The sequence below is a fragment of the Lagopus leucura genome, unplaced genomic scaffold, assembly GCF_019238085.1.
Source record: "Lagopus leucura isolate 7727_CA_CO unplaced genomic scaffold, USGS_WTPT01 Super-Scaffold_100050, whole genome shotgun sequence".
Classification (NCBI taxonomy): Eukaryota; Metazoa; Chordata; class Aves; order Galliformes; family Phasianidae; genus Lagopus; species Lagopus leucura.
In genome coordinates this window covers 51,827-79,713 of record NW_024962296.1, presented here as the reverse complement: position 1 = coordinate 79,713, position 27,887 = coordinate 51,827, and the positions used below count along the sequence as shown (strand labels likewise).

Sequence of the window (27,887 nt, the reverse complement as noted above, 5' to 3'; positions counted from 1 at the left end):
ATTTAGGCCCTCCCACTTCCCTTTTGCTTATGTTGTGATTTCAGGCCCCCTCAGTACAGAGGGAGAGAGGGATTTTATCACTTCAGCTGCTGTGTTAAGTGCACTGATTTGTCCACAAGAGGTGTTTCCATACAAATCAGGGGAATATATATACAAACTGCCAATGGCTGACATTTTGAACAAAACCAGAACTGCACTGTTGTTAACATCACTGTTAAAAGCTGAAATGTTAGCGAGCTGCAGTGTTGCCTCCCATGTCGATTTTAACAAGATTTCTGTTTTTCTGCAAACAGTCCCCTCTTCATCCCATCCCTGCATCACCCACCAGTCCACAGTCTGGTCTAGATGGAAGCAACTCCACTTTATCCGGCAGTGCAAGCAGTGGCGTCTCCTCCTTGAGCGAGAGTAATTTTGGACATTCCTCCGAACCACCTCCTCGCACTGACACCATGGATTCTGTCCCCAGCCAGGCCTGGAACACTGATGAAGATCTAGAGACACCCTACCTCCCTGTGAGGTACAGTCTCTCTGAGCCTGACGTCCTTGAGTCACTCAAATCCCAGCCATGCCGAAGCCACTCAGCTCCGTCAGGAGTCATTCCTCAGGACACCCTGGACCCTCCTGCTCTACCCCCCAAACCTTACCACTCCCGGCTGCCAAACACAGAGAATGAGGAAGGAATGATAATTGAAGATGACGACAAACACCGCCAGTTGCATCGTAAAGTGTCCCAGCCTGTGAGTGGTGGAAAGGAAGAGCAGGCCAGGGTAGCATGGGAGCACGGCATCAGTGAGCAGTAGGAACAACTGCTGGTAAGCAGCTTGCGTTGTCATTCCAGGTGTGACCAGAGCGCAGAGCTGAGGACTCGGAAAACAACAAGCTGACTTCTACTGCCACAAGCTTGGCTGGAGCCCGCATACGCAACTGGGCCAGCAAGGGAAGTTGCTGCTTTCCTTTCAAGTTTCCTTTTACACCTTTCCGTTACGTTTTTTTAACTTTCTGTGCAGTGGATGGTTATTCCTTCTGCAGTTTCTTAACTGCACCGCATGGCACACAAGCCATAGAGACTTGCAGAAGCTGAAAAATACAGTCTTAAGTGGAGGAGGAAGGAGGAAAGGTGGAAAGCTGATTTTGAAACTGGTTTCCTCTCAGCTCTGGGACACACTTGAGTAGAAGCAGTTGCACTAGGGACACATTTTATTGCTGTACAGAAGTGAAAGCTCATTGCTGAAATCAGGGATTTTATGAACTGTCAGTCTGGAAGGTGCATGAGGAGCAGGCAGTGGAAAGATGGCAATTCTAAGAAGATATTGGCTCTTTTGAGAGCAGGATTGTACATATCTGTGCAGTGATCTCCCTGCATTGGTTCATAGGTGCTGAGGCAATTAACCAGTGCTGATGCACTGATTTCCAAGATACCATTTCCAACAAACTCTGCCTCCTTTGTTTTTTATGTACTGTTTGATTTCTTAAAATTTGCTTTCACTGGCTAAACCAACCTGCTTTCTCATTGGAGTCATGCTGTTCATCTGTGTTACAGGATGAGGGGGAGGTTAGTAGCCACTGGAGCTGTGACTTGATTGTAGGCCTTTCCCATGCCCAGCTTTGGGCAGGCTGTCAACACCAGCATTTCTATTCCAGTTAAAAGAAAATAAAAAGTTCTTCATGCCACAGCTGGTTGATGACTCACCAGTAAAGAAAAAGTGGCTAAATGCATGACATCCACTATTCCTTGCCTCAGGGCTGAACGTCACAATTCTCACTAACTTCCATCACCCAGGAGCTGAGATCCATTACCCAAAAACATCATTCCTCAGCCCCCCTCCAAAAGTCACTGCAGCTGGCGTGGAGGATGTCCATCTCTCACAGTAGGCAGATGCAAGAAATGCCCAGTGTAGTGTGTGCCCTAGAGTCAGAAATCTTAAAGGCAGCCTGTAAAGAAGGAACATTTATTTCCTCTTTTGCTCTTTAGAAGGTATGAAGAAGTTGTAAGAGCTCCTTCTCTCTTTTTGAAGGTTTTGGTTCTTTTCTCTTCATGTGGCGATACAGCCTTCCCCCCCTAGCTTTTTTTATGGTCAGGCTCCAGAAAGGGATGAAGAATTCAGTGCAGGTGGGAGATCTAGAAAAAAAGAAAAAAGAAAAAAAAAATCAAACTAAAACAAGAAACAGAACTATGCAGAAGTGGAGTCAGTACATATGTTGCGAAACAAGCCTTTTAATCAGTATTTGCTTAGTTGAGTTACATTACAGGAAAAAGTTCTGTGGTAACAGAGGCAAGACCTGTGGTGTAAAAAGAACTAGAAGAAACCCTCTATTCCTATTTTCATATTTTTCAAGAAACTGGATCAAAAAAAGCAAGTATCTAGTGTTTTTATATAGAGAAGTAATGCTCTTTCCTGCTGCCATGCCAGCACACATTTTGGCCTTTCCTTACATTCATTTCCACCTGCAGACTGCAAAGCACACTCCAGAAGATGGTAAGTTACCAGTGAAAAACCTGAAGCACATTCAAACAAGACTTACCTCCAGCATGTAAATTAGTGTCAGAAACAGGAGTAGCATCAACGTGTCCCGTTCTTCCCCTAGCCACTCAGTTTCTCCTGCTACAATCAGCATAAAGAAGCAAAAAAGGATACACATCTTTTACAGGTCACCTTTAGCACTACCTCTAAATACAGTGACTGGGCAGAGAATGTTGCTTCTAAACTCTCCTAAAGATGAGACCATCTCATCTGTACAAAGTCTGGGCTCGGTCAGCTGTCGTACGAAGGGGATTTTCAGAGGATGTCTTTCTTTTCTTTCTCAAGCCCGTACAAAAGTAATAAATTATGGTTCTGTTTCTTAAATGGTCCATTTGGCTGGAACAAAGTCTCTTGTGCTTCCTCTATTTTGTTACTAACATAGGCTGCTTGTAATCCCAGCAACCTTCCCAATTAAGAAGAGAACAGTATTAAAATTCGGCTTAAGATGGACAGGAGTAGAGTTTTCCAGTAGCGGAATTAGCCCTAGCTGCTAATGAACCAAGCTGGGTCTCTGGTATAGCACACAGGTATGAAAGCTCAATTCAGAGTTATGTTTTCAATGAAGGTAAGTCAAGGTAATTCCTTAGAAGTGAGTGAAATATTTTCATGTTATTCTCTAATTTGAGGTTCTTAGAAATTTTAAAGAGAATTAAGTACTCAATTCCATCTCCCTAATCACATTTGGTTTGGGGTTTTTTGGTTTTTTTGCTTTTTTCTGTGGGAAAATTTACTTCTGAAAGTAGTAAATGTACTGATATACTGAATTCCTTCATTGTAAAAACAAAACAGAAAAACAGCAGATCTTGCAAATAAAACTGCAAAAGCAAGAATGCAGACAACATGGGCAGACTCCCTTTCTGCTGGAAGACCTCCCTGAGGTTTGCTCTCACAGTGCACCACCTTGCTCTGATTAGAGGGGCTGTACAACAGCAGTCTGATCATTCTGAATGTCTGTCATTACTGTGTATTCATAAGGGGTTGAAGATAATCAAATGGTGTACACAGATACCCGATTTATGGCAGGTGCACACAGAGGAGGACAGAATAAATTCCTGAATTTACTGAATTTGAGCCTCTGTGGAGTTAACTTTCTGTTGTTCTGATATCTACTGCACATTCTGTTGCCCTTTTCAGTGCTTAACTTAAAAGGTGCAGAAGGTAGACTGCCGTTAGGTTTTGTGAATGCTGGAACAAGTACTTTGTGGAACTCATATTTCTCTGGAGGGTGGGGTGGCTTTCTGGCATAGTGCAATTCCGTCAGCAAACTCAGTCCTGGAGCAGGCAGAAGCAGCAGCAGTTGTTTCCCTGGTGCAACAGGATTTGGAGATTCTTTGTATAGAGTGCAGTAACGGGATGTTTTGAGCAGGACCCCTTTGTTCTGTGTGTCGATGATTCAGACGTAATGCATTCCTTGGGTTTCTTTGCGTAACAGAGTAGCACGTGCATTCCTGAAACAGTTGGTGGAATTCCGCAGCGCATCTCTCCATTGTGAGCGTACCTGCTGGCCCCATCTGAAGCAAAACTGAGAAGAAACCACAGTAATAGGAGAAAAGCAATTAGAATTGTCCGAATCCCACACGTTTTTCCAACGGCTGGGTTGGTTTTATTGCTGCGTGCAAAACTATGATTCTTATCCATCCTTTCCTTCATTTACTTTTTAGCCTGCTTACCATTTTTCAGGTAAGGGATATTCCATATCCCTGTTTTGGGAGAATCAGCCAAAACTAGGGAGGCTGGAGAGGGCAAGAGCCTTTGGGGAACAAATTAAGCGATATTTAGAATTTCCTCTATTCATGCTTCTTGTAAATACCCCCATTTGAATGCTGTGTATTTGTACAGGAAATTGAGCAAAAAATGTATAGATTGTGATGTCCAACTGGTATTCTGCCCTGTAAATGTGTTTTTAACCTCTGGCATTCTGTGCTTATTTAAAAGAGGCAAAAACCTCTACCACTTCTCTTTTGTGTATTCATGTTTAAAATAAAATCAGAACAGCTATCTTATCTATAATGGAAATCAAATTGAAAAGGAAAAAAATAATTTGTACAAGTGTCCTACAGGTACTTCATTGTATATATTGTGATAGCATGTTTCCAGAATCAACAAATAAGTGGTGTGAATTTTAGATGTAAATATCTGCTGTTTGTTTTGGATCTCTTTCCCTTACCCATTCACTCGACTGCTATGATGTGAAATTAAAGATTAATACCTGATATTAAAGTGCTACAGCTGTACATTCATTGCTGTCCTCCTGACAGGGCAATCCTCAGTGTGCTCCAGACATCCACAGATATGGCTGTCAAAGAGAAGCAGCACAGCATTAATCCCTGCACGCTGTGCTGGAGGGATACCTGACATCCACAATTCAGAGGAACAGCCACCGCTTCCCGTCTTGCTTTGATGGAAGAGGGCTGGGAGGAGGCAACCAGAAGGTCCTTGTGGCTGTTAGGTGTAGTCAGAGAAGAGTTGCCAAGGCGTTCTCTCACAGCCAGTCTTCTATTTCTTTTAATAACTCCTCAAAGTGAGCATCAGGCATATCTGGCAGCTAGACTGGTTTACCTGATGCGCAGCAGACTGAGACACCTGTTCATCTGTCACAAACATTTACCAGGTCTGAGGCAGTACTTCCAAATAGCAGAATCCGTGGTTCGTTCTTTGTTGGATACCTCGCTGCTCCAAGCAGTGCTCACGGGGTGACTGCTGAGTTCATCAGTTTATTGCAATGGCAAGATGTCTTGGCAGTAACTTCATTTCTCAGTTTTAAGTGTGTGCATACCAATCATTTTAACAGAATGGATATGAAAGACTGGTAATTAAAACCAGGAAAATAGGATTTGGAAATTAAAATCTGTACTCACTGCTACATATGATTAATCTCAAAGACGGACACCTTCTTCCATTACAACTAATAAGTCAGGTCAGGCTGCAGGAGACAGAAGCAGCCTATCTACCCCACCTTGTCAAGACAAAACAACAGAAAAATCTTCATTCCAGAAGACATTTAGCTGTAAAATATAACAAAAGCGTAATGTAAGCTGGTCCTGAGCTGTACACACTGCCAGTCCACCTTCTTGCTTCATTACATAGCCCATGAACCATGTAGGAACTACTAAAAAGGTACTTGTCTATGGTAGTTCACCTAAGATACCAAAATGTGGCTTAGCTGACACTTGGAAGATGTCTGTGCAAAGCAAACCCTGAGTCACTTCTAACCCAACCTAGCAAATCTCAGTTTATATATGTTTATTATTATTCAGCTAAAAGCATTTGTTAGTGAATTGTGGAAAATGAAAACAGTTCAACACAAAAAGCCTTCAGATTTTAATTAGAGTTTTTTTTAAGTTTCCATTAAAGCCAAAAGATGCAGCATTTGAGTGCAAGCCAAACACTCTAAGCTAAGCCATGCTAACGCCTTCAAATGTAGATACCCCAGCCAAATCTTCACCTGATCCAAGGAAGAAAGTTTCTGTATCTGATTGTAATGAAATTGATACTGAGTTATACAAAAGTTGTTAAGAGGAGAAATCAAACCTCTAGCAAAAAAGTCTGTAAAGATTCAGCCACCCTTGCCTCTGTACAAATATGCCTTTATTCCTAGAGCCAGCTTAAGAAAAAAATCAGACCCAGAAGCACCTATCTCTGACATTCAGGCAGCTGGATTTGAGCTACTGAGCAGAACCAGCCATCAGAAATACCAGCTTCTTTGCTGTCTGTGTGAATACAGATGCTCACCTGTAGCACAACTCACTGCTCGAGACTTCGTACTGTACCTGTACAATAGCTATAGCTTTGGGAGAGTTAGGCCACTGCCTTCCAGCAATTAACCCCCAAATAGGGCACAATTAGTATGTTACAGAATATTCTCAGCCTTTTTTTCCCTACTGCTGGCCTTCCCCAGGACTGATAAAAGAGCAGGTGCCCCCAACCAGTCTCCCACCAGCGGGCAGCTGAGCCCAGCCAGGGTCCTCGCATGCCCAGAGCAGTTCACTCCTTAGCACTTAAGCAGGAGTATCAGCATCCAAGAGATTTACACTAAATCCTGCAGATTACCTTTATCCCTACAGCCATTAAAGCAACCTTCACGCTGTCTCATCACAAGAACCACACTAAAGTGATCACGTCACTATCAATCTCTATTTAGCTGGAAGAGAATACTATACTCCATACCAACAACCACTCGGCTTCTTCAGCTACTGACTTGGTAGTCACACGCTACAGACAATCTGAAGCAAGGGTTTCTTTGAATGTGTGAATTCCTAGACTTCATTCACATATTTGCCACCAGTATCGGCACAGACACACAGGTTTACTTTACGCTATCTATTATAGCCATAGTACTAGCCTTACAGCAATTGCACAGACCATTGCACAGCTAACGAACTTCAGGCACACAGTGAGCTCCTCGTTTTATTTTCCTATTGAGGTCTGTAGGTACATTAACATTGCTAGGCAGCGCATGGACAGTGTTTGGAAGGATAAATGCATTTTTCATACACACATACAAATCATAGCCCGATTCCAAAAGATCTACAGGTTTTCTCTTTATGGCTATCATTCATATACCCCTTCTCCCTTTTTACAAGCTTTGCTACTCACTTCACACAAATCAAATTCTAACTAATATTCCCACCGCAGCTTCTATTCCACAGCCATTGACGACAGTCCTGCGTTACATTGTGTAACACACAGACGCGACCTGGCTTCACCTCCCCCCCGGACCAACACAATTCCCTGTCCCCTCGGACTGAGAGCAGCCCCTTCTGGTCCCTTCAGGTGTCTCCACACACATCTGCCTCTCCACCGCCCGTCCTGCAGGGCAGCCTCCCTGTGAGCACACACGGCTCCTCCGCGCGCACGGCGGTGCCTCACCAGCACACCCGCAGCCCCGCTCCGGTCCGGCTCACTCCTAACCCCACGTTTGTCCCCTTGGCTTATAGGGTTGATCCCTTCTTAGGGAACAGCATCCCTGAGACGACCGCTTTCCGGCTCTTCTATCAGCCCTACCTTGCTCACCTTTTCCCTTTGCTCTATTAGCCCACCAAAACCATACATCGCAAAAACAAAAATCAAAAAAAAAAAAAAAAAAAAAACAAAAAACAAACAAACAAAAAAAAAATCCCATTCACTGTTGTGTTTTCCCTCCTTTTTTCTTTTCTTTTTTTTTCTTTTTTTCCACGTCAAGGACTTTGACGTGGGCTTAGAAACAAGCTCAATCCCAGCTTTGGTGGTTATCAATGAAGAAAACAAGCAAACAATTTAAATACTGCAATCGACATCTGTGCCTCTGTAACGGCTCCTGCCTCTAACCACGAGCCATTTCTACGTGCAAAGCGAAACGCTGCAGTGAACCTGAGGTGCATCTCAAACTACTCATCCTCCAAACCCCCACCTGCGCTCTGTCCATCTCAAATTCTCCCGCTCAAGAACGCCTCGCCTTGCTAAGGATCTGCCCACCTACAAGATGGCGTCCGCAAGGGCAACTTTCCCTTAACAAAAATGGCGGCCCGGGGAGGAGGAGAAACCCGCCTCTCGCCATCTCCTCCAATCAGCGGCCGCCAACTCTCCCGTGGAGGCCGCGGGTTGGCCAATGGAAGGAGGCGGCGTGGAAGCCGGGCGGGGGAGCGGGCCAATGGGAGCAGCGGAGGGGGGGAACCGGCCCAGCGCGGGGGCGGCGGTGCCGGTACCGGTGTGGTGGGCGCCGAGCGAGGCGGGATGCGGGCGGCCCACGGGCTCTGGGCGACGCTGGCCCTGCTCCTGCTGCCGGCCGGCAGCCGGGCGCTGCGGAACGGGGAGTGCGAGGGTGAGTGGGGCCGGGCCGGAGAAGGGGCTGCCCCACGGCGAGGCGAGGCCGCGCCCGCACGCTGCCGCTGGGGGCTGGAGCGCGGGCCGGGCCGCCGAGAGCGGCTCGTGGAGGGGCGCGGGAGTCCCCCCTTGCCCGGGCGGGAGGCTGCGGCTGGGCCGCGGCGCTCCCGAAGCCCATCCTGTGCCGACCGGCGCCGCCCCGCCCCGCCCGTCCCGCGCCTGGCTGCGCCGCGCCGTCCCGGCGGTGCCGCTTTGCTTGCAGAAGTCGCGGTGCGGCTGCAGCAGCTTCGCGCTGGGCCGGTCTGAACGCGGGACGGGACGGCTCGAGGCGGAGCCGGGGAGCTCCGGGGTTCCGCGGTGCCGCCGCTCGGCTCGAGGAAGGCACGGCGCTCCGCTGTACCGCGGCCGCCGGCGGCACTGCCTGCAGCGTCTCTGTTCTTCCCGAAGGTTTTCACTCGCAGACAGCGGACATCAGTGTGTGTCTGTGACTGGAGACAGACTGATGTGAAGTAAATGATGGCGCTGTGTGCGTAAGAAAAGGCTTTCCCGACCGGCACGGTTTGTGATTACTGCCAACTTCGAGCGATGGCAGTCGGTGTTCGGTTGGCTGCAGGCGGTCCCGTTGATTTCCTGCGTCTGCCCGCGTTCTGTGCTCATGTCCGGAGTTGAACGCAAGTTGATGATGAGGCTTGCTCACCCTTTTCCATTGGGACGCACACACGCACGGAGGGCTGGGCCAGCGGGAGAGGTGGGAACCCCCGGCTCCTGCTGCAGGAACTGGTGGGGCACGCACCTCCAGCGGTGCTGCCGGTGCTTGCAGACCACTTGTGTGAGCAGCGGGAGTGAAACCTGACTGCGAGCTTGCAGGGTCACATGGTGCTGTGCTGCACGGATCCTGCTGGGTGCTGCAGCTGCCTCCCTCCCTGTGCTGTGCTTTCTCTGGAGCGCAATCTGTTGCCTGGGGGGCTGAGTGAGGACTGTGCTGACCTTCCTATCGGCAGGGCTTGGCTCTGTCCACTTTGCTGCTGGTGTGCTTGTGGAAGTTTTGTTATCTTTCAGTCTCTCTGAAACTGGTGCAGAAGTTTGTGGGAAGTGAGGAGAGAAACGTGCCAAGTTGGTGCATCATGTGATCGTGTTACGGCTTTTTCTCTTGGAAACAACTGTACGCAAGCCCATTACAGACTCTTGTGTATATTGTCGTTAGTAATGTCATATCACTGATTATTCAGCTTACTCGCTTCCTAGATGAGTTGGTTACCAGTCAGAACTGGTTTTGAAGCCTATAGTCTGACAAGCGGTTTATCAAAGCAGCAAGAATAGGGCATCTAGTTTCTGTTTTTACCTCAGCACTGTTTTGTGCCGCACCCCACAGCTGAATCCCACTGCTCACTCAGCCCATATGCAGAACTCACTGGACAGTTCCAGGGATCTTCTTCATATTGTCAGAAACCCACCAAAACTACCAGGGCAGATTGCTGCCTCATGTGTGCTGAAACACCCAAAGTCACAGATTGCTAACGCAGCTTCTAAATGTTCTGTTCTGCAAATCCCTTATTCTGTTCCCCTGCTTCTGAGAGCTGCTGTGAGGCTTCTTGCAGTGACAGGTAACTCCAGCCATCTTCCCTTCCAGTGTGTGTCACCTTCCTGGGAAGATTCTACCAGAGTCTAAAGGACAACAATGCTGAGTTCACACCCACCAGTATTGAGAAGGAGCTCATGAAATCCTGCAGAGAGGCAAAAGGCAAAGAGAACCGGTTGGTAAGTAGTCATCAACATTGCCTCTGGAAGAAATAAGTTGTAGAAACAAAGGGAAGCTAGTGTTTTTGTGTTTGTATGATGTCCCTCACTGGGGGCTGTGCTTCCTGGCTCTGTGGCCACAACTGGTCCTGTAATTTTTTGTTGTTGCAAGAGACCTTGTTGTATGAAGTTCATTTTAAATATATCTATATATCTGTCAGCGTCTTACTGCTGACCTTATCTCTCCCTGTTATCAAAGGGCTTGGGATTACAAAGCTTTTATTTGCTGTAGGACTTCCCTGTTAGACTGCATTTGGAGTGTTACGTAAACTGTTAAAATGCTTAGTACTTTATAGCTGTGTAGCTGAGAACTATAGCAGAACTGAACTGCCCTAAGTAAAATCAGATGAACTCTCCTACGAGAACTGCAGAGAGACACCCACAGAAAGAGGGGGGCAATGCTTCAGAAAGTCCTTTAACAAAGAAAACTTCAGTAATCCAGTTCAAGTTGTTAACAACTTGAAAAGCAGGACAGCAGCAAAGTAGTGCTGAAAAGTGGTAGGCAGTGTGGGAAGTGACCCTTGGCCAGTCAGGCTTGCTTTTGCCCTCCTGGGGCAGTCCCTTGGAAAGTTCTCTAACAGTAAATGTCAAACTGCAAAGAGATGGCTAGAAAACCTTTTCAGAAAAATGTTTCCACGCATATCCACCTTGCTTTTTTCTTCCCTTCAGTGCTATTATATTGGGGCTACAAATGATGCAGCCACCAAAATTATTAACGAGGTGTCAAAACCCATGAGTCACCACATCCCCGTGGAAAAGATCTGCGATAAACTGAAGAAGAAAGACAGTCAGATCTGCGAACTGAAATACGGTGAGTTGCCAGCAGAAGGGGAAATGGGTGCACTTTCCTGGGGTACTGAATTATTCTGGGTAAAAGCATGCTGAAGTCAGCATAGGTAGTTATACAAGTTGGGCTGTTGTCTGTGAATGTCCTGGACAGCTGTACAGGGATGCTCAGGAGGGGCTGCTGCTTGCCCTTCAGCTTCTGCAGAACCACTGCTTGACCTCCCTCGTGCCAGCAGTGCTGTGCTCAAAGCCCTGTTTGGAATTTGGCCACTAGGACAGCATTATGCCTGGGCCCAGGATGGTGCCTGCTGAGCTCATGCCAGGGCTGCTGGGCTGTGCTGCTGTCATCAATGAGCGCTGCTTTGGCACCTGCTCCTGGTGCCTGTTGGCAATGGGTGCTGCCACTTACCACCCTCCTTGAACTCATGTTCTGGGGTGCTGTACTCCTCCTGGGAAGACTGATGTGAAGAACAGCCATGGAAGTGCCTTCTGGCTGCTGTCCGCTCTCCTCCCTTACGTCCCCTGGAGACAGTCACCGGGCTGTGGCTGCTGTGCTCCTCATTTCGTGCACTAACGCCCCGTAGCTTCCCAGCCTTCCTAGCCAGCCTTCTGCCGCTGTCACCGCTGGCCTCTCCTCTGCGCTGACCCCACCGCCTTTTTCCGTCCCGCGGAGGACGGCCGAAGCGCTGGGGCGAAGCGGGCTTTCGGGTTCAAGGCGGAGCTCCGCAGCTCAGCGTTGTTTCTCCCGCCGCGCCGTGACACCGCCGGAGCCCCCCGGCGCTGCGGGCTGAGCGCGGCTCTGCTCTCCCCGCAGACAAACAGATCGACCTGAGCACCGCCGACCTGCGCAAGCTGCGCGTCAAGGAGCTGCGGCGGATCCTCGACGACTGGGGGGAGGCGTGCAAGGGCTGCGCCGAGAAATCCGACTTCATCCGCAGGATCCACGAACTGATGCCCAAGTACGCGCCGAGGGCGGCGGGCGCTCGCGCCGACCTCTGAGGAGGGGCCGCTCGGGGCGGGCGCGGAGACGCCGCTACGGCGCGCGCTGTACGGAGCTCATTAAAGTACTACGGTTCCACCGGGGGTAGCGTGCGGTGTCACGTGATTGCGCGGCGCGCTCCCGCGGTTGGGGGAGGGGCGGGGGCGGGGCCGCGCCGCGCCGCGCACGCTCCTTCCCATTGGCCGCCCGGCGTGACGCGCGGCCGAGGGCGGGAGGTGCTTTCCCCGCACGTCGCTGCGCGGCGCCTCCGCGCTCTTTACGCCGCCATGCGGCGAGGCGCACGGCGATGACGTAGAGCCCGCGCGGCGCGGCGGCCGGAGCCGCCTTCGTTCCCTTTTGTCCAAGATGGCGGCGGCCGCCGGAGGCGTCTCCTGATCCGCGGGCCCCGGCGCCATGAAGCGCGGTAGCGAACGGGACGCCAGCCCGCCGGGGGCCGGGGGAGGCCGCGCCGCCGCCGCCAAGAGGCCGCGCGAGCGCGAGCGCGAAAGCAGCAGCCGGCGCGGCCTGCACCGCAGCTCGGGCGCCTCCCGCAGCAGCCGGGACAAGTCCACGCCCGGCGGCGGCGGCGGCGGCGGAGGAAGCGGAGGAAGCGGCGGAGGCGGCTCCGGCTCCCGCAGCCACCGCGGCGATGAGCGCGCCGGCGGCGCCGACTCCAACCACCGCCCGGCGGCGAGCGGCTCGGCCTCGGGCGCCCGCGGCCAGGCCGCCCCCTCGTCATCCTCATCGTCGTCGTCGTCCCGCGCGCTCGGCGTGCCCAAGGCCAAGGCCCTGCCCGGCGCCGTGGTGGCCCCTTCGCTGCTACTGGCCGGGCCGCCGCCGGGCGCCGCGCCCTCGCTGCTGCTGGCGCCGCTGGGGGGCTCGGCGGGGCTGTCCGGGGAGCCGCCCGGCTCCTGTGAGTACAAGACGCTGCTGGTGAGCGGGCTGAGCGCGGCCCTGCCCGACCAGCTGCTGGAGGACGGGCTGTTCCGCCTCTTCCAGCGCTTCGCGGGGGGGGGCGCCGGGGACATCAGCGTCAAGCTCTCCCACACGCCCGAGCTCGGCCGCGTCGCCTACGTCAACTTCCGACACCCCGGGGACGCCCGCGACGCCCGCCGGCACGCCCGGGCCCGCCAGCTGCTCCTCTACGACCGGCCACTTAAGGTGGAGCCCGTGTACCTGCGCGGGGGCCGCAGGAGCCGCACTCCGCCCCCCGCGCCCTCGCCGGAGCCCCTGGGCTACCTGCCACCTCTGCACGGCGCCTACCAGTACAAGCAGCGGTCGCTTTCACCCGTCACCAGCCCTTTGCTGCGGGAGCCGCGGCCCCGCCATGCGCACGCTGCCGCTGCCGCCTTCGCGCTGGAGGCCGCAGCCATCGGGCTCTCCCGGGAGCGGGAGCGGGCCCTGGATTACTATGGGCTGTATGACGAGCGCGGCCGGCCCTACAGCTACCCCATCGTGGCCGAGGAAGACCTGATGCCGGAGGATGATCAGAGAGCCACCCGCAACCTCTTCATCGGCAACTTGGACCACAACGTCTCAGAGGTGGAGCTGAGACGTGCCTTCGAGAAGTACGGCATCATTGAAGAAGTGGTGATCAAGCGCCCTGCCCGCGGCCAAGGTGGGGCTTACGCTTTCCTCAAGTTCCAAAACTTAGACATGGCGCATCGGGCCAAGGTCGCAATGTCAGGCCGCGTTGTCGGCAGGAACCCTATCAAAATTGGCTACGGTAAAGCCAACCCTACTACCCGGCTGTGGGTGGGTGGTCTTGGCCCCAGTACTTCTCTAGCTGCCCTGGCAAGGGAGTTTGACCGCTTTGGCAGCATCAGGACTATTGACTATGTGAAGGGAGACAGTTTTGCGTATATCCAGTATGAAAGCTTGGACGCTGCCCAGGCCGCCTGCGCGCAGATGAGAGGCTTTCCCTTGGGCGGGCCAGAGAGGAGACTTCGTGTGGATTTTGCCAAAGCAGAAGAGACGAGATACCCGCAGCCGTACCAGCCTGCACCTCTCCCTGTGCACTATGAACTGCTTGCTGATGGGTATAGCAGACACAGAAGCCTAGAGCAAGACTTGAGGGTGCGAGATAGGACTCCTCCACATCTCCTGTACTCGGACAGAGACAGGAGCTTTGCAGAGGCAGACTGGGCCAGTCCTGCCAAAAACGCTGAACGCAGAAACAACTTGGAGAGCTACAGCCGATCAGTGCGTAGCCGGAGTGGAGAGCGATGGGCCAGTGACAGCGATCGCACTGTGCCCAAACTGTGGGAAGAGCGGCGGAAACGACGGAGCCTTTCCAGTGACCGTGGCAGGACTACTCACTCGCCTTACGAGGACAGAAGCAGGACAAAGGCCAGTGGGCCAGCTTTAGACCGCAGCCCGGAGCGGGCCCGCAAAGAGAATCACACTACAGAATCCGGAACTGAGAAAGAGCAGAGTAACTCCCTTCAGAACAATCGTCACACAACTGAGGAGAAACCCCATCGTGAGGCATCCGATGCTCCGCAGCCTAAAAAAAGGGACAGCGAACGCAATCATCGAACTGGTGAATCAGAATCAAAAACTCACGAGGAGCCAAAATCTGAGACCAAAAAGTTAAAGAATTTGTCAGAATACGCTCAGACGCTGCAACTTGCTTGGAATGGGCTTCTCGTGCTAAAAAACAGCTGCTTCCCCACATCTATGCACATTCTGGAGGGAGACCTCGGTGTCATCAATGGACTCCTCAAAGACCATTTGTCTGGTGGGAAGCTCACGCAGCTCAAAATCGCTCAGAGACTTCGGCTCGACCAGCCCAAGCTGGATGAAGTGACGCGCCGTATCAAACAAGGCAGCCCCAATGGCTACGCTGTGCTCCTGGCGACGCAGTCTGCCCCGGGGAGCGCGGGGGCCGAGGGGACCTTTCCCGTGGTCGAGCCCGGCTTGCAGCGACGGCTGCTCAGGAATCTGGTCTCCTACTTGAAACAGAAGCAGGCTGCTGGGGTTATCAGCCTGCCCGTGGGAGGAGCGAAGGGCAGAGACAGCACAGGCATGCTTTATGCGTTCCCTCCTTGTGAATTCTCTCAGCAGTACCTCCAGTCAGCACTAAGGACATTGGGGAAGTTGGAAGAAGAACATATGGTGATAGTTATAGTCAAAGACACTGCCTAGCCCACACTGTCTATTCAAATTCCATGTTTTCTTTGTGTGTCATACAAACCCGTTGTTTTTAAGGCCAATCATTTTGGTGGAGGCTCAGAACACCTCAACCGAAGTGCTAAGATTTTTAGTTTCTAATTAATTTTAATACCATTTAAATAGTGCCCATTTCGTTTGTTTTTAATACGTGACACTGTCTGCTGTTGTTCTGTATTTTTATTTTTTAACTGTATGAAAAAGTCGTCAGTAAAGCCTTGTTCACTGATGGATTTCTAAACTTGTGCGCTATCCTGGTTCTTAAGGCCTGGGAGGGCTGCTGCCCTGTGCTGCCCGCTGATGGGGGCCCAGCCCAGCCCCTCAGCCTCCAGCCTACACCTCCTCAGTCTCTTTCTGGTGTCCTGCCAGGTGGGACGGGAAGGGGGATTTGTCATTGTGCCCTATGGGAGACTGAGAGGTTGGTCTTGCTTTCTTGTTTTTGTCCTGTTTGTTTTTTATTTAGCAAATTTAAATCTTGGTGCATTTCAAGGCCAGGCTGGATGTGGCTCTGGGCAGCCTGGTCTGGTTGTTGGCGACCCTGCACATAGCAGGGGGTTGAAACTGGATGATCACTGTGGTCCTTTTCAACCCAGGCCATTCTATGATTCTACGATTTCTGTTGCTACTCCATTTGGTGACAGATCCTTTCAAGGAAGCAAAACCTGACTGAGAATAGAAATCTTCTTTATACACCAAATAATAATAATAATAATAATAATTACAGTTGATAATTGGGCAAAAAGTTTGCTACTAAGGAGTCAATCCTGTACAATCTCAACAGAACAGATGAGGCCTGATGTTCCTGGTTTCTGTAAAAAGAGAAATAAATCAAGCATGAGAAAAAATATCATTGAAAGGGGAAACCTCTTGGGCCTGTATTAGATGCAGACAAACAAATAAAGGGCACCAAGTTGTTTTGTGAACTGTGGGTGCCCCTTTTTATAGCCATCATGTTCACTATCTGAAATCCTTTATTGCAAGATAAACTGCAAAGGTTTTTTTTTTTTTTTTTTTTTAAAGTTAAAATTTATTTGCAAGCATGCAAAAATATAAACAACTCTGGCTGTCATCTAGAAGCATGGTGTGTGCCCATGAGGAAGCTGTCTGCAGAGCAAGAACAGGAATTTAAGCTGAGGTTCTTCACTGTGTCTGTCTGTGGCATGAGACAGTCATTCCAGAGAGCCTGGACATGCAGGGCTGGTTTCTGGGTGACTTGAGGATGTAACTATTTCAAATTTGAGTTAAACTGCACTACTCAGCTTGGGGATTTTGTATTTTTTAAAATCACGCCTCCAGATTTCAAGAGGCTTACAGGAAATTGTGTGGCATTAAAAGCACTACATTCTGAACTTTCTCTTTAGAATTGCAGGGATTTTTTTTGGTTTTGTTTTTTGTTGGTTGGTTGTTTGTTGAAGCTTTGGTGGTAAGCAAGTGAACAAAACCCTGGCAGAGCCAGAACCCAGGCCCTCCTCACAAGCGGTCTCTGAGCAAGCAGACTCACTGCTGCCAAAGGCACTTCAGAGCTGTGCTCTCAAGTGAGCGGCAGTCAAACCCTACACACACAGGACTGTAACTCAGCTTAATGATGCCTCTCTTTGTTTTTAATTTTCAACCCTGCAGTTTCACAGCAGGGACATCGTCAGCTAAATTTAATAATGTATTGGTGTCAACAATTATGATTATTGGTTTTATTTATTTATTTATTTTAAAACATTTAATACTGTGATTGTATACTAATGAGTTAGTGTGCTTATGAGGGGATATTTCACTTTGGTGTCTGTAGCCCATAAAATATAACTCTGTACTAAGGGCCTGAAAACAGTGACAAGGGTCCCAGGCGCTGAGCAGGTTTGCAGGGCAGCAGTACTGCAGGGCACAGGGCAGCTGGCCTGCTCCTGATGTTACATGGTTACAAGGATGTTGACTTTTCACCTTGTGACCTAGTCCTCACCCCTATTGTAACATAGACAGTGCCAAATGTTAGTAAGTGTAACCTCTAAGTGTCATCTGAAACCCAAGTGTTATTAGATGTCCCTTATGGCCAGAGTCAATGTGACCAGAGGTTTTTGTCAGGGAGCACCCTGTGTAGTGTCCATGTCCCCACTGTCGCAGCAGTTTGCAGTAGGGTCCCAGCAAGCGCCTGATGGCTTCTGGAAGTTGCACATCTCTGCTAACAGAGCCATGGAACCAGCACAGATACCCCATCTCCCACTTTCCTTTTGAGACAAGTAAGTAATAGCAGAGGGTTTGGGCTGTTTCGTAAGTTGGGCAGAAGGGAACCTTATGAGATTCAGCAAGAGCAAGTGCAGGGTCCTACACCTGAGGAAGGGCCGAGCTGCTGCAGAGGAGCTGTGCACAGAAGGACCTGCGGCTCCTGGTGGGCAGCAGGTTGGCCATGAGCCAGCAATATGCCCAGGTGGCCAAGAAGGACAATGGTTCCTGGGGGTGTGTTACAAAGAGTGTGGCCAGCAGGGCGAAGGAGGTGATCCTCCCCTCTGCTGTGCCCTGCTGGAGTGCATGGAGTGCATGGAGTGCTGCATCCAGTTTTGGGCTGCACTGCACAAAAGACAGGGAACTGCTGTAGAGAGAGCAGCAGAGTGACAATGATGGTTAAGGGCCTGGAGCAACTTCCTTGTGAGGAGTCACTGAGAGCCCCAGGGGCTGGTCAACCTGGAGAAAGGTGAGAGATGTAATCAATGCCTGTAAATACCTAATGGGCAAGTCAAGCAGATGAGGCCAAGTTCTTTTTGGTGGTGCCCAATAATCAGACAAGGAGCAATGGGAACAAACTGGAACAAAGGAAGTTCCAGACAAACATGAGAAAAGTTTTTTCAGGGGGTTACAGAGCACTGGAACAGGCTGCCTGAAGAGCCTGTGGAGTCTCATCCTCTGAAAATATTCAAGAGTCACCAGGATGCTTCCCTGTGCGACCTGCTGTAGAGAACCTGCTCTACCAGGGGGTTGTACTGATGGAGCTGCAGGGTCCTTTCCACCCCCTACTAGACCTGAGCTTCCCAGCCACAAAGCCACAGTCACTGCTTGGCTGCTTGGGCTGCACCACGTGCAACGCGGGTGTCTCACAGCTGTACACCTGTTGCAGTAAGGTAATGCAATAGGGCTGTGTATGTGGGCAAAGCGGGAGGAGGGGAGGCAGGGTGGTCCAAGAGTGTTCAGACTGAATGGCATCTTTTTTAACACCTGTCCAGAAAAAAAACAGAAAACACCACTGCTTCTAACATCAATGGTTTGCTGTCTTTTTTTAATCCTAGAGTACCATGGCCAAGCTTTAGCTTCTTGCCCCAGCAGCCCATTTGCTATGCTGCAGATGTGTGCTAAACGGCCCTGCACTGCAGCAGAGGAAGGCTGAAACATGCCCTTGGGCTGGGTCAGTGTGTGTGACAGCATAGGTTGAGGCTCAACCTCGCCTTACAGAAGCAGGGCACACACACACAAGGCCTAGCACAGCCCAGTACATGCCCCAGGCCCCACGTAGTGGCAGCGAGCCAGGCTCTGTCACTTCAGCTGCAGTTGTTAGGCCCCAGACCTGCTCCCTTTGGCTCTATTCACTACAGTTAGATGGGGTAGGGGAGGATTGTGGGAGGATTACATTTGTTCTTACAGTGGCACAGTTTCAATGCAAATTTTATAAACAGGAGCTCTGCCTGTTAGGCATTCATTTCTGTCTCATAAGAATAGTTGGCAAACTGCTCCAAGGTAGCAACAGATGCAGATAGTTACAGCTGTGGTATAATGCCAGAACAATATGCACAGCTGGCACAACATCTCCTCTCACTAGTAGTAGAGCTTCATATTTTTTTTTCCTGTCCTCCTGAGCAGCACATTTTTAAAGTAGAGTTGTATAAGACGTGTTTTGATAAGGTAGAGGCTGACTTGCACAGCTGATGCATGGCAGATCCTGTTTTCAACTCTCTGTCTAACCAAAACATTGCTCCAATGGCTGGTCTTAAATGCTGCAGTAATCACAACTTGTTCATCTTTATAGGTCCTGTAGGTCGCAACTGCCCATTAAAAACTGCAGCAGAACTCTATCTTTTCAATTATTTACAAGCACTCCCGGGTAAGTGCTTAGGCAGATGCAATACTGGAAGAAAAGCTATCCTTTCTCTGGGTTAAAAAGGAGGTTCTTCTTCTATGAACAATTAATCCTTCAGTCTTTGTTGAAATGAGCACTGTTTGTTATGGAAAACTTGACGTAGCATCAAGGAGTGAGAAGCCTTCAGCTCCCTGCTCTGCCTCAATCCCTATTCTGAAAGTGGCTGAAAGAGAGAAAAGGTAAGAAGTTGAGTGGATATTCTCTGAACACCTGAGCATAAAGAGCGCATTTCAGTGGTCTTGTCCAAGCAAGTGAAAAGCACACTTACCTGTCAGTTTCAACTCACAGCATTAAGCTGTAGATGAGTGTTTAACTGCACAGCACACAACTGAATTTCCCCCCCTTTTCAAAGGACAGAATCCACTGTCACTTATATGCAGGAGCACCTCATCTGCCTTCCTCCAGTACAGCCAGAAGGCAATCCACCTGATGCCAAACCACGTGTGAATAGGAGTCCATGGCAGCTGCTGCCAGACAGCAGCAAGGCACTGAGCTCCCTGCCCCTCCTGCAACTGGGCTGCAGACTGGATATTCTGGTGCATCTTCAAGGGACACCAGCAGCACTCACATAGCAAGCAGCAAAACTGCTGTGCTGCTTGAAACTTCTGTGGAAAATTCAAGGCTGGCAGGCAAGCTGACATGGCAGATTTGAAGCCGTGGGCAAGATGTGCCACAGGTCCAGTAGGTCGAGGAGTCCTTACAGACCAGAGCAGGGTGGAGCCTGTGCCCTCTGAAATCTCACCTCTTGTTTACTCTGCCCTTTATTGCAGCTGCTCTCCTGCACATTCTGCTGCTAGGCAGAGCACTGCTTCTGTATGGGTGGCAGAGGATTGCATGGCAACATCTCACGGCCATAGACAGAGACAGGACTTGTATTTGTTTTTTTAATAAATACACTTTACATTAAAGAAAAAAGGCCTTCAATTTGTAGTTTCCACACAGAGGGCAAAAAGGGAAGAACAAAAAAAAAGATTAAAAAACTGTAACCACAAAGGGTAAATGAGGGGGAAGAAAAAAAAAAGCGCGCTCAAACTTTAATCCCAGATTCCCACATCCTCAGAAACACTAGGCTCCAATTAGGGCAAGCCAGGCTTTCCATCAGCCTCCTAGAGAGCCGGTATCACAGCAAGAATCCCTGCTTTATACAGCCTGTTCATCCAGTTACCAAACACCCCCAGAACTCTCTGGAGGCCCACTTCATCTGAAACACAGAGACCTTGCAGGCAGTAACACTTGTGGTTTTTAAAAAATAAAATCATATTTAAAATAAAAATATTCTCATTCCTCAACAACTTTAGAAACAGCAATCCTCTTATTTAGTAGTTGCATAAAAATGCCTCTCTTTAAATTTTAAACAATTTGCTTCCCCCAGACCTACCCCACAGTAATAACGTACTACAGGAATACAAAGTTCATCAGTTCATTCCCTCTTCACTATAACACCTGCCTTTTTTTTTTTAATACATATATATATATAAAACTATTTCTGTTCTTTAGGAAAGAACTTTATACAAAGAAAATATACTGTGAAATATCTTCAGAAGTTTCCTTGACGAGGAGAGTCATCTCAGCCTAAAATAAAAACAAAAAAAAAAGGCAGAGAGAAAAGAGGCCTAACCCCAGTTCTCTTTATTGAAGAGCTTCAGACTTTGCTCTGAGCCTCAAACTGACTCAAACCAACACAGCGGATGAGCTGAAGTTCCTCAGGTTTTTCCAGGAGGAAAAGGGTTGGGGTGCTCAAAATCCGTTTCCAATTTGGTCTCTGGTCTTCTGCTGGGAAGGGAGTGTTTCCTCCTGGCAGCACCCCACCTAACACTCGCTCCTCACTCGTTCAGAGTCAAGATTATGTCATCTTCCAAGTCGGAATTATCGGAGCTGTCAGCTGAAAAGGAGACACATAGGTTATGTTCAGTCAGCAGACAGTCAGCAGGGCAGCTAAGCAAGGCACTAACTCATAAGAGATGGCCACCAGCTGCTTGGGACCAGCAGCACCTCAGCAACGAGGAAGGCAGCTAGCCCTATTAATGCATTTAAAATCAACCAAAAGCAGTTAACAAATCTGCACCATAGCTTTTTCCTCCCTGTTAAAGTACAGAGAAGAGGACAGCAGCAGCTCTAGCAAGTTCAGTTTCTATTAGCTAGCAGTATTTTCTCCTTACAAGACAGAAGTATGCCGGGAGGAAGTTACCTGCACACGAGCTGCCTGCACAACTTAGGGTGCCCATCTAAAAGCCATCGTGCTGCATTCACCCCACAGCTCTTTGTGCTTGGGGCTGGACAGCTGTTTCTCACAGCTGTCATTTCAAAGCAAGTTTGACAGTTCCACTAATCCAATGTGGTTAAACATGGCCTCTGTATAATGTTCATGGGGCTAATTAATTACTCAGCAAGCTGGACCCAGACTTCTTCAGCATTAGGTTCTAACTGGTCCGATGGTCCCAGCAGCACATAACAGTGGGAGACCTCCCCTCAGAAGAGATGCAGTCTATGCACTCAAAACTACCACCTTCCTCTAGCAGCCTAAAGGTTACCATAAATTCATAAGTACATGATGCTCAATAACAGTGACCCATAACCTACTTCTGAACATTGTGTCTTTGCTGGTTTTTCTTCCCTGTGGTACAGGATGAGAGCATGAAAGGATTTGCCAAAAGCAAATACACACACACACACACACACACACACACTTGCTTTTTTGTAGAAAATCTCCCCTTCCTCAGTTGCACAAGAGGGAAGTAGCAGCAGCTCTGGCATCAAGGAAACTTCCTGCCTTACCTTGGAGATGACGATGGTTCTTTCTCCTATGTAAATTCACTGGATGCTGCAGTTAACTAGGTGTTAAAAATAGTTAGGGAAGAAAAAAAGACACCAACACTTCCATTTAGCCATCGCTATACTGGATTTCTATAATGCCTGTTAAGGTAAGCAAGGCTTTCTGGAACATTCAACCTTCTCAGATGATATCCTTAAGGAAAAAAAAAAAAAAATCACAGGCAAGCACCAGAGGGCACAAACCCTTTTCCCCAACCCTCTTCTCTGAGAAAGCTTCTAAGAAGGAAAGCTTTTAAGAAGGAAGAGAAAAACTGAATGCCCAAACTGAAGATAAAGTTATCCTACACCACACTGGCAATCTGTACAGACAGCTGACTGCTGGAGTATCCTGCACACTTCTTTTCCAGGCCTACCAGAGGACTTTACAGGAAGCTTGTCCTTCTGATTAAAAATTACTTGGAAATAAGCTGATCTTTCTGTCCTCAATTCCCCAGGTCTCTGATGCACCCAGTACTGGAGCCATACTCATTCATGAGTGTGCTATTTCCCCATGAAGAACAGGGGGAGAAGGAGCAATTACTTCTGAACTGCTTAAAGAAGCTCCAAGAAAAGTACAGACTGCCCAGGAGCAAGCACGTAATGCTAAGAAGTGGGGCAAGTAACCACAGCTGCAGAACAGCAATGCCCCTCCTCATACTGCCAGGTGCTTTTCACTGTGACCAGCTCTAGTCTCACCTTCCAGCATGCTGACCATGAACTGAAGGGTGATCTGTGCTCCCAGAGCAACACAAGGAGAGCTACTAAACACTAGTAGCCACACTTCCACAGTAAGAGGGAAAGAAGTCCGAGGGAGATAACAATCCAGAAGCTCTGGAGAATAAAAGCAGCTGAAAAAGTTGCTCTTACCTAAGAGCACCAGAGGAAAGCTTTGAAGAGGGACTTCCTAGCTCCTTATGCTCCAGTCCACCATATAACCTTACAGATGTAAAGCTCAAATCTAAAAGTAAACCTGATTGCAGTTAACTGCTTGGAAGAAGCTTGTAAGACCTGCCTGGAAATTGCCATTTCAGATTATAGAAGAAACTGATGAGACAAAGTCAGCCATGCTGATGAAAAGGCATCATCGCAGATACTTGAATTCAGCACATTCCAAGGTGACTCCTGTCCTGAACATGGAAGAAGAATGTGGAATTCTCATCTATCATACATATATGCTATGTCCACTTCAAAAAAGACAAACCTCCTTGCCCAGGAACAAGTTTCTGGGCTCAGTGCACAAATTGCTTTGGGCAAGATAAACGGACCTACTCAACCCGAAGTGTTAACAGTGGAGAAACAAAGCAAATTTATACTTAAGAGTTTCTCCATGGATTGTTGCTGAAAAGGAAGCAATCTCTTCTAAGTCATGAGACAAGAAAGCTGCTCACTCCCATTTCAGGTGTTTCTTGAACTATTTATTTTGAAGCACACTTGTGTAGGGAGATTCAACCAAAACAGAGAAGAACAGGGAGCTCTGCTGCAATACCAAATCCCAAATGGCTCTATCCATTAACAACATACACACGTGGACATTTTGTAATCTGCAGTGTTCTGCAAAGCACTGAAGTAACTGTTAGGTAGCATTGAGTTTTGTTATGGGAATAGCTATTGAAATTACTGCCCTGAACCACCGCTCTGCTCTGCCCCTGGACAACTCCAGTTCGAGCATTTTGGGAGCTCTCTTAACAGCAATGAGCCGTGTATCCTCTGCCAAAACTGAAGCAGAACTGTATCAGCATTAACATATCAGCTAATGAGACAGGCAGAAGTTACATGCAACCCCAAAATGTTGAAGTGAAATACTCTATTAATGAATTTAAGCTATGAAAGTGTCCAGTGCGATCCTCTGTACTACACCTACCACGTGAATGCCTTATCACCTCACACTAATTACTAATTAAGAGGCCCTATCAGCCTCTTAAGCCAAGGGAACCATCTTATACCTATTTCAGTGGAGAGCTTGTGGATGAGAATCAAGGGGCAGGCTGGTATGGCTGACACTGTTGTGGGAGTGTGCTACAGGCCCCCCGATCAGGAGGAGGAGGTTGATGAGACCTTCCACGAGCAACTGCAAGCAGCGTCACGATCCCAGGCGCTGGTGCTTATGGGGGACTTCAGTTATCCAGATATTTGCTGGAAAAGCAATGTGGCCAGGCACGCGCGATCCAGACGGTTCCTGCAATGTGTTGATGACAACTTCCTGATGCAGGTGGTTGAGGAATCGACAAGGAGAGGGGTACTGCTGGACCTCATTCTCACTAATAGAGAAGGGCTTGTCAGGGAAGTAAAGGTCGGGGGCAGCTTGGGTTGTAGTGACCATGAGATGGTGGAGTTCAAGATCCTGAGTGGAAGAAGTAAAGCAAAAAGTAGGATTGCTACTACTTCAGGAGAGCCAACTTTGATCTCTTCCGGGACCTACTTGGAGCTATCCCATGGGCTATCCATGTTAGAAGGTAAAGTGGCCTGTGAGAGCTGGTCGGCATTTAAGCAGCTCTTCTTCCAAGCTCAGGATCAGTGCATCCCTGTGAGGAAGAAATCAGGAAAGGGTGACAGGAGACCTGTGTGGATGAGCAAGGAGCTCGTGCGCAAACTCAAAGAAGGCAGCCCATGAAATGTGGAAAAAGGGTCTGACTACTTGGGAAGAATATAGGAATGTTGTCAGGGCCTGCAGGGATGCGACGAGGAAGGCTAAAGCCCACCTGAAATTTAATCTGGCGAAGGGGATAAAGGATAATAAAAAAGGTTGTTTTTTTTTTTTTTTTTTAAGTACGTTAACAGTAAAAGGAAGACTAGGGAGAATGTGGCTCCCCTGCTAAGTGACGGAGGTGTTCTGGTAACAGGGGATGCTGAGAAGACGGAGATACTGAATGCCTTCTTTGCTCCTATCTTCAGTGAAAAAGCTCCCCCCTCAGGAATACATGACCCTGGAGGTTAGTGAGAGATTCTGGGGAATGGAAGACCTTCCTTCAGTCAGGGAAGAGGTGGTCCGAGAGCGCCTAGGCAATACCAATGTTCACAAATCCATGGGACCCGATGGGATGCATCCATGGGACCCGATGGGATGCATCCATGGGAGCTGAGGGAGCTGGCAGAGGTGATTGCTGAACTGCTTTTGGTCATTTTTGAAAGGTCTTCGAGGATGGGGGAGGTGCCTGAAGACTGCAGGATAGCCAATGTCACTCCGGTCTTCAAAAAGGGCAAGAAGGAAGATCCAGGCAATTATAGGCCAGTCAGCCTCACCTCTGTCCCTGGAAAGGTGATGGAACAGCTTGTAGTAGATGTCATCTCTAGACAACTGGAGGAAAAGGAGGTTATCAAGAGTAGTCAGCACAGGTTCACAAGGGGGAGGTCGTGCTTGACCAACCTGGTAGCCTTTTATGATGTTGTCTCTGGCTGGGTGGATAGGGGGAGAGCAGTGGATGTAGTCTACCTTGATTTCAGCAAGGCTTTTGATACTGTCCCCCACGACATCCTTATAACAAAGCTGAGGAAGTGTGGGATAGATGAGTGGACAGTGAGGTGGGTTGAGAACTGGCTGACTGGCAGAGCACAGAGGGTCGTTGTTGGTGGTGCAGAGTCCGGTTGGAGGCCTGTAACCAGCGGCGTTCCTCAGGGGTCAGTGCTGGGTCCAGTCTTGTTCAACATCTTCATCAATGATCTTGATGAGGGGATGGTGGCCACCCTCAGCAAGTTTGCTGATGATACGAAGTTGGGAGGATTGGCTGACAGCCTGAAGGCCGTGCTGCCATTCAGCAAGACCTGGACAGGCTGAGAGCTGGGCAGAAAAAAACCGGATGAGGTTTAACAAAAGCAAGTGTAGAATCTTGCATCTGGGGAGGAATAATTGCATACACCGGTACCGGTACAGGGGATGACCTGCTGGAGGGGAGCTCTGCAGAAAGGGACCTGGGTGTCTTGGTGGACGACAGGTTGGCCATGAGCCAGCAGTGTGCCCTTGTGGCCAAAACGGCCAGTGGCATCCTGGCATGCATTAAAAAAGAGCGTGGCCAGCAGGTCGAGGGAGGTGATCCTCCCCCTTTACTCTGCCCTGGTGAGGCCTCATCTGGAGTACTGTGTCCAGTTCTGGGCTCCCCAGTACAAAAAAGATAGGGATCTCTTGGAAAGAGTCCAGCGGAGGGCCACGAAGATGGTGAAGGGCCTGGAGCATCTCTCTTATGAAGAAAGGCTGAGTGAACTGGGTCTGTTCAGCCTTGAGAAAAGAAGACTGAGAGTGGACCTGATCCAGATCTATAAGTATCTAAGGTGTGGGGGGCAGAATGTTGAGGCCAGACTCTTTTCAGTGGTGAGTGGAGACAGGACAAGGGGAAACGGCCGGAAACTGCAGCATAGGAAGTTCTGCACCAATGTGCGCAAGAACTTCTTTACAGTGAGGTGACGGAGCACTGGAACAGGCTGACCAGGGAGGTGGGGGAGTCTCCTTCTCTGAAGATGTTCAAGACCTGCCTGGATGCCTACCTGTGCGACCTGGTGTAGGGAACCTACTTTGGCAGGGGGGTTGGACTTGATGATCACTGAGGTCCCTTCCAACCCCTACAATTCTGTGATTCTGTGATTCACACCTTGGAACTCAAAAAGATTTTAGATTTAGGGAAAAAAAATAAAAAGAACAGAATCTGATGGCACAAACACCAAGCCTGACACTACAACTCACCTTCCTTTTCTTGTAAGCCTTTTTCCAAACTGAAATGCTAGGTAAAGAGTTTAGACCTTTCTTTCTTACACTCACAGTCTCTGTTAATTTTTCAACTTTCTGTATCTATGCCAGAAAAAAAAAGAAAAGAATTTCAATTTTATCTCAAAAGTTACGTTAGTAGCAGAAAAAAGGATGCAAAGTCAGAAATGACATGTTGACTTCACACTTTAAGCAACTGCAGAAGAGAAAGAAGGCTTCACTGTCCTAACAGGCACAAATAAGGTAGAGAAGTGAAGTGACAGGTTCAACCAGAGACCCCTCAAAGTGCAGGACAAGCAAACAGACATGGCTTCTCCTATGTTGTTTCCTGGCCCACCTTTTAAGATTTCACACACACAGCTGGGAGCTCTTGAAGAACGGAAATACCTTCTTTTCCAGAACTCACTGAGTTGCTCTCTCAGATAACAATTGTTTTTACTGACAGCTGGCTATGAGAGGCTATGGGTAAACAAGCATGATGTACTGTGCCTTACACACCAGTGAGGGAAAAAGTCAGCTAAGTCGATTCAGTTAGATCTGCATGTTTGTCATGACATTAAATGGAGGACAAGGTCACCTGTGGTTACCAAGCTGGTAAAGGTACTTACTATCTCCAAGAATCAGCTCAACTTCCTCATCAGCATCAGAGTCTTCATCTTCACCCTCATCACCCTCTTCCAGGAGGTTGGCAAGTTCCTCATCGTCGGAGGGCGAAAAGTCATTTTCTCCATCCTCACCAGCATTCTCATTGTTCTCATCCTCCTCCAACTCAGCCTCCAGTAGCTGGTCTGTATCTAGTTCATCAAGGTCATCTGTATCATCATCATCTTCATCATCATCTTCTTCCTCTTGTTCTTCTTCCTCCTACAAAGACAAAACCAGTCCATTGTGGACAAGAAAACAAATGCAAAATGGCGTAAGAACAACTGAAAAAAGCACACCTATAGATTCTACTTCTCCCCACATCCAGAGATCATCTATACTTTCTCTTTACAAGTACCAAATAGTGCACATGCTGGATTATTAGCAGGCTTGCAGAGTTTGACCTGCAAAATGTTACTGCAACATGGATACCACTGGGTCAAGCTCCTCTCCAATACTGCCAACACATCACCATAAAGCAGTCCTGAGAAGGACAAGCAGTAAAACCCAGTAATCCATAGCTTTGTTGCTAGTCTTGTGCAAAGTGCTTTAGTTTCAACTGGGTAAGAA

At 49.0% G+C, this 27,887-nt stretch overlaps 4 protein-coding genes across 17 annotated transcripts in view; 3 read left to right on the top strand and 1 right to left on the bottom strand.

The window, feature by feature from the left end:
- The window catches only part of DOCK3 (dedicator of cytokinesis 3), a 192,402-nt gene extending 187,660 nt beyond the window's left edge, over positions 1-4,742 (top strand). For 7 of the 8 annotated variants that reach the window (XM_042885449.1, XM_042885453.1, XM_042885452.1 and 4 more), the window contains one exon: positions 294-4,742. In XM_042885449.1, the coding sequence (XP_042741383.1) occupies positions 294-800 (507 nt within the window). In that variant the 3' untranslated portion in view covers positions 801-4,742. The remainder of the gene's footprint in view (positions 1-293) is intronic. The other variant, XM_042885447.1, reaches the window with a different exon arrangement.
- Positions 4,743-8,220: 3,478 nt separating this feature from the next.
- On the top strand, positions 8,221-11,990 carry MANF (mesencephalic astrocyte derived neurotrophic factor). The gene is made up of 4 exons (XM_042885464.1): positions 8,221-8,322; positions 9,955-10,082; positions 10,791-10,932; positions 11,722-11,990. Exons 1-4 carry the CDS (start codon positions 8,235-8,237, stop codon positions 11,904-11,906), a joined length of 543 nt encoding a protein of 180 aa, XP_042741398.1. The 5' UTR covers positions 8,221-8,234; the 3' UTR covers positions 11,907-11,990.
- Positions 11,991-12,300: 310 nt separating this feature from the next.
- Positions 12,301-15,286, top strand: RBM15B (RNA binding motif protein 15B). The gene has a single exon (XM_042885467.1). The coding sequence runs from the start codon at positions 12,301-12,303 to the stop codon at positions 15,031-15,033; it is 2,733 nt and encodes a 910-aa protein (XP_042741401.1). The 3' UTR covers positions 15,034-15,286.
- A 5,118-nt stretch (positions 15,287-20,404) lies between these two features.
- The window catches only part of DCAF1 (DDB1 and CUL4 associated factor 1), a 51,292-nt gene continuing 43,809 nt past the window's right edge, over positions 20,405-27,887 (bottom strand). For 5 of the 7 annotated variants that reach the window (XM_042885395.1, XM_042885394.1, XM_042885396.1 and 2 more), the window contains 2 exons: positions 27,284-27,539; positions 20,405-21,053 (listed from right to left, as the gene is read on the bottom strand). In XM_042885395.1, the coding sequence (XP_042741329.1) occupies positions 20,995-21,053; positions 27,284-27,539 (315 nt within the window). In that variant the 3' untranslated portion in view covers positions 20,405-20,994. Of the gene's footprint in view, positions 22,003-27,283; positions 27,540-27,887 lie in introns of all 7 variants that reach the window. The other 2 variants (XM_042885400.1, XM_042885399.1) reach the window with 2 other exon arrangements.

Excerpts from the sequence above, each read along its gene's own strand:
- MANF (XM_042885464.1), top strand. The coding sequence starts at position 8,235 with ATGCGGGCGGCCCACGGGCTCTGGGCGACGCTGGCCCTGCTCCTGCTG. Across the intron at positions 8,323-9,954 it reads GCGGAACGGGGAGTGCGAGG|TGTGTGTCACCTTCCTGGGA; the intron begins GTGAGTGGGGCC and ends CTTCCCTTCCAG. Across the intron at positions 10,933-11,721 it reads GATCTGCGAACTGAAATACG|ACAAACAGATCGACCTGAGC; the intron begins GTGAGTTGCCAG and ends CTCTCCCCGCAG.
- RBM15B (XM_042885467.1), top strand. The coding sequence starts at position 12,301 with ATGAAGCGCGGTAGCGAACGGGACGCCAGCCCGCCGGGGGCCGGGGGA.